At 57.7% G+C, this 5,508-nt stretch overlaps 1 protein-coding gene across 1 annotated transcript in view; it reads right to left on the reverse strand.

The window, feature by feature from the left end:
* The window catches only part of LOC122541555 (retinoic acid receptor RXR-beta-A-like), a 51,525-nt gene that overhangs the window by 30,301 nt on the left and 15,716 nt on the right, over positions 1-5,508 (reverse strand). The window contains exons 2-3 of the mRNA XM_043678385.1: positions 588-796; positions 132-288 (exon numbers count right to left, since the gene is read on the reverse strand). Coding sequence (XP_043534320.1) covers positions 132-288; positions 588-796 — 366 coding nt within the window. The remainder of the gene's footprint in view (positions 1-131; positions 289-587; positions 797-5,508) is intronic.

The raw sequence follows: 5,508 nt of genomic DNA on the forward strand, positions 1-5,508 counted from the left end.
AGTGTTTCTGACAGAGCAGGCTCCCCCCTCCTCCCACGATCCAGTGTTTCTGACAGAGCACGCTCCCCCCGCCTCTCTCTCACTCCCTGCTCCTGATAGATCCAATATTGCCAAGGCCAGGCATGCGTTACCTGAAGACCTGTCCCCACAAATGGCACAGATGCGCCTCAGCAGCAGGGTGGCAGAGCTGGCCGGGTAAGAAATAGCCTGGTTGGTGCCCAGCGCCGAGTGGACATCGTCGGAACTGCTGACGGCGGGGAACCCCGACAGGCTGACCGTGGAGTTGATCTGACAACGAGAACGAACAAACATGTCTGAGGCAGAGCGCTCTCAACCACCGCCGGCAAGTGGACGGGTGCATTCAGCGGCGGGGGTGGGGGTGGGGGTGGGGATGTGAGGAGGGATTTAGAGGAGGGGGGTAAAATCTGGCTCAAGATGGGAAGATATCCCTTTTGTTTGTAGTGAACAAGATCACTGTCTAATGTCCCTCCTGGGGGCTTCAACAGTATTCTCACTCCCATCAGGGTGGGGGGATAAGGTGGGGGCGATGGGGGTGGGGGTGGCGAGGGGGACCCGTGCCCACTCACCTGTGGGCTGTTCACAGGCCGATAGCTCAGCGACGGGGTCGAAGGTGAGCTCAGGGACGAGTTGATGACCGAGAAGTGCGAGCCAACGCTGCTGACGGGTGAACTGACCGAAGACGAGACTCCTGAGCCAACGACAGAGGGTGGAGAGCTGCTCATCGCTCGTCGCTTTTGTGGAGAACTCCCCCAAGAGCTGTCAGGACTCCCACAATCTGCACGGCCAAGAAAACAGTGTCAACTTGGAAACGTTTGGTGGGGGGGCGGGGGGAAAAGAGGTGGGGTGGACCAACGCAAAAACCCCTCAGTCTGTCCCTGCTGCAGTAAAGAGACCGCCCAGCACTCCATCATATGCACACAGTGTGCACATAAACCTCACACACTGAGCACCCCCACAGAGACAGACACACACACAGACACTAACCCCTCCCCCCCCCCCCCCCAACCACTGTCTGTCACTGTCACAACCCGCACGCAGTGAATGGATTACTCATACAGGTTAGATACCTCAACTATCACACACATACAACTTTCTCAAACAATGACTGCTGAACGCAGTTATCCAACCAGGACAGGAGCCACGGTTGCAGACACCAGAAAGACAACTGGAGACACAACACACCCGTTGTGTTGGCAGAATGCCCGGCAGCGTGTGGAAACTCCCCGCTCGCTTTCTCAACCGTTAACTGCTGGACCACGTGCCAGGTTTGAGAGAGGAAGTGATTCACCTCACCACATTATACCAATTCCACACTGAAATGTCTGCACGCGAACCTGAACCTAACCCACGCACATGCTCTTCAGTCTGTTTACCAACGCCTGGAGTCATTCAACATACTGACATCTCCTGCCGAGTTACATTCTTAATCACATACCAGTGTGAAATACTAAACCCAGCGAAATCTCGTGTATTAATGCGTTCCAGATCAGTGCTGAGGGAACTTTACACTGTCTCTCACCTGCCCTCGGATGAGCACAGTGCCGTGGGGGTGTTATTCTCAGTTTAACCAAGCATAGGATGCTTTACTCTGTATATATCCATGTGCTGGGAGTGTTCGACAGAGACAGTATCAGGGGAGCTTTACATACAAGGAGAAAGTGAGGTCTGCAGATGCTGGAGATCAAAGTTGAAACTTTATTGCTGGAACAGCACAGCAGGTCAGGCAGCATCCAGGGAACAGGAGATTCGACGTTTCGGGCACAGGCCCTTCTTCAGGAATGGAGCTTTACATACAATCCAGGCTTCATTCCTCACACAGACCCACACACACCTCAGTCTGTCCCTGCTGCAGTAAAGGAGCACACGCCTGGATTATATCACAGGGACAGGGATGGGACCCATAGGGAGATGAGCAGCATCTCTAACAGTGCAACAAGCCCGCGCTCTCCCAGGGGCTGGATATGTAAGGCACAGCTGTCAAGTAGGAAAGCTCGCAGTCCGAATGTGCACAGCAAGCTGCCACAAACAAACAGTCACGTGATAAGACACAGACGCGTTTATTTGTTTCTCAACGCTGTCGAGTAAGGAATCAAGCCACAAGAGAGGTGTCCCCTCCACTTCTGAAGAACGCCATTCCCGTCGATCTAAGAAGGCTTTTGTTTGAGATCGGGGAGGCAGTGCCTCTGACAGCGCTGCGTTACGAATGGCGGCCTGTGACCTCCTGGCTCAGAGGGGGCAGCCTTTACTGAGCATGGCTGGCTGGGGGTCGGAGGGCAGCATGTCCTACCCACTCAGACTGCCCTCTGAGGAGGAGGTGGTCAGCTGCCTTGGGGGAAATCACCACCATCCACGTGCTACCTTCACAAATCCATTGGGTGGGAAGGGAGTGCCAAGATTTTGACCGGGCCACATTGGAGTAACGGCAGTCCTCGTGCTGGTCAGGACGGTTGACGCGGCTGGAAGGGGAAACTTGCAGCTGGTGGCGTGCCTGAATCTGATGTCCTTGTCCTTCGAGGTGGAAGTGGTCACGGCTTTAGGAAGTGTGGTGGAGGAGCCTTGGCGGGTTGCTGCCGTGCACCCTTGGGAGGTGGCACACCCTGCGGGTGTTGGAGGCAGAGGGGCCCAACATTGAAGGTCAGGATAGCTGCTTTGTCCTGGATGGTGCTGTTGGAGCTGCACCCACCCACCCACCCAGGCAGGCAGGCAGGCAGGCACATCACTAACTCTGCCCCAGCTAACATGAAAGCCAACTTGGCTGAAGTCAGGCCCCATACAGGGAGAGAGGCATTATTAGATTAGATTATTAGATTCGATTACTTAGTGTGGAAACAGGCCCTTCGGCCCAACAAGTCCACACCGACCCTCCGAAGCGCAACCCACTCAGACCCATACCCCTACATTTACCCCTTTACCTAACACTACGGGCAATCTCGCATGGCCAATTCACCCTGACATGCACATTTTGTGACTGTGGGAGGAAACCGGAGCACCCGGAGGAAACCCACGCAGACACGGGGAGAACGTGCAAACTGAGGCGGGAATTGAACCCGGGTCTCTGGCGCTGTGAGGCAGCAGTGCTAACCACTGGGCCACCGTGCCGCCCATATTCAGTCCCCGCAGACTCCATTCCTCCTCAGATATCCCTGCGCTCACTGTAATTGCGCCCTTTTCTCTGGACGTGGCCCTTGCTTCATTCTGCAAAACGCTGCAGGCGTTGGAAGCAGTGAGAGGCAGGAACCGAGACCCCCCTGAATATTCTCCAGTTGAGGTACATTTGAAGAAAATCACAGGGGGGGGGGGGGGCACAACACACGTACGAACAGTGCGAAGGGGTCAGGAGAAACAGACAGCGTGCGTGGGGGCGTTGATCAACGCAACTCTCAACCTGCTCAGCACCCGGCGACAGCAAACCGCACTGCTTCCCCCCCCCTCCCCACCTCCAAACACTCGGCTAACCTTCAAAAGGCTGCCGCGCCACTCAGGCGCTGCTGGCTACGGGCACGGTTGAGCCAGTCTGCAGTTGGCGACTTCTCTAACACCGCACGAGGCAGCCCGAGCCCACGTTACCAGCAGCGGGTGGGCAAGGCGGCCATGTTGCCGGTCTAGTTATCCGGGGGATTCCGGGTTCAAATCCCGGAACATTAACATGAGTCACGGTGACGGCTGTCCTTCGGCACAAAGATAGTCCCACAAAGACCCCATTGGTCTTCAGGGGAGGAAAGTGCTGACCTTGGCCGACCCGAGTCACTGAATCCAAGGGGCGGTCGGGGCTGCCCAGTGCCACCCACGGGTGCTCCCCTGGAAGGATAAGGAGAGCCATGCACTGGACGGGGAGGAGGTTTGGAGCAGGCCGGGAAGCTCACCCCATCCCGTGTGTCAGCTGCAGGGTGAGCACCACACCCCCCTCCCCCCACCAGCCCTCTGTGGCCAGTGCTTCCCCACCGCAGCTCCACACCGCTGCAGCCTCCCAACACCTCTCAGACGCCGAGTGGCGGAGAGGGTAAACCTTCCACCCACCTTTACCCCTCTTGCCCACTGCACCATACCCATCCCGCCCAGCTTCCGCGGATCGCGCCGGCCTGCCCGCAGCCGCGGAAGGAAGGTGACCTTTGCGCTGGCTTGGCCTCTCTCATTCGCTAGCCTCAGCTTAGCGTGCGTCCCTCGGCCTACCCCACCACCACTTGGCCGGCTGCTTGGCCCGTTAAGGCATCGCTCGAAGTGACAGTGACATCCCACCCACCGAGGCTGTTCGCTTTGCACCCATCGCGACGGGACTGCGGGAGTACCAGCTCCCAAAGCAGGCGGCACTCTCTACCGCATGGCAAGGGAGTGCCGGACTGGCTGGGGGTGCCCATGGAAAACCCACCAGGCAGCTGCAGGCCGCCCTCCTGCTCCAACTGATGGCAGGTGGGACTAGATGGGACAGCATGGACAGGTTGGGCCGAAGGGTCTGTTTCCGTGCCGTACATCGCTACGAAAGCAGGCAAGCCCGCTCCTGGAAGGCGCGATGCCGTCGTCACCCTGCCACTGCCCGCGTGTACATTTGCTGCCTTACCTCCCCGGGTCGCCAAGGGCTGTGGGACATCCCAGCGCAGGCAGGAGCTCTTACTGCAGACCGGCCCACCGCACACCAATCAGCGATGCCATCTGCAAGGGTGAGAGGCTAACCACAGTGCCCTCGCTGTGAACTCTGCTGAGGTAGGCCGCTCTCTCTCTCTCTCTTCCCCCCAGCTTGGTGCTGCTGCAGAGACCCACGCCTTGGCAAACAACACCAAGGGTGGCTGGGGACGCAGCAGCAACAGGCAAATGTGCTTCGGTGGGCTGTGCAGCCCCTGCCCCGGGACAGCGAAAGGAGCTAACAGCTGTGTGGCTAACGGATGTTTGTGGCGACGACACACTCTCTCCTCCTCCCCCACCCCCCCCCCCCAAACACTTCAGCAGTTCACAGTCAGCGTCGAGTGTTCACCCGACAGAGACAGCAATTCTCCCTCTACCATCGCTCAGCCAAGAACGCGCTAAAAACGAGCAGGAGTAGGCTATTCAGCCCCTCCATTCCCCATGAAGGGCTTATGCCCGAAACGTCGATTTTTCCCCTGCTCCTCGGATGCTGCCCGACCTCCTGTGCTTTTCCAGCCCCACTCTCATCTCGACTCTATTCAGCTTTCCTCCCCCCCCCCCCCCCCCCCCCCCCCCCCCCCCCCCCCCCTCTGGGTGCTCTGGTTTCTTCCCACCCTGGGGTCGGGAGTCCAGAACTCGAGGGCATAGGGTTTAAGGTGAGAGGGGAAAGAGACCTATGGGGCAACTTTCTCACACAGAGAGTGGTACGCATATGGAATGAGCTGCCAGAAGAAGTGGTGGAGGCTACTGTAACAATTGCAACATTTAAAAGGCATTTGGATGATTATGATTAGATTAGATTAGATTACTTACAGTGTGGAAACAGGCCCTTCGGCCCAACAAGTCCACACCGACCCGCCGAAGCGCAAC

This window comes from Chiloscyllium plagiosum, chromosome 37 (assembly GCF_004010195.1).
Source record: "Chiloscyllium plagiosum isolate BGI_BamShark_2017 chromosome 37, ASM401019v2, whole genome shotgun sequence".
Lineage (NCBI taxonomy): Eukaryota > Metazoa > Chordata > Chondrichthyes > Orectolobiformes > Hemiscylliidae > Chiloscyllium > Chiloscyllium plagiosum.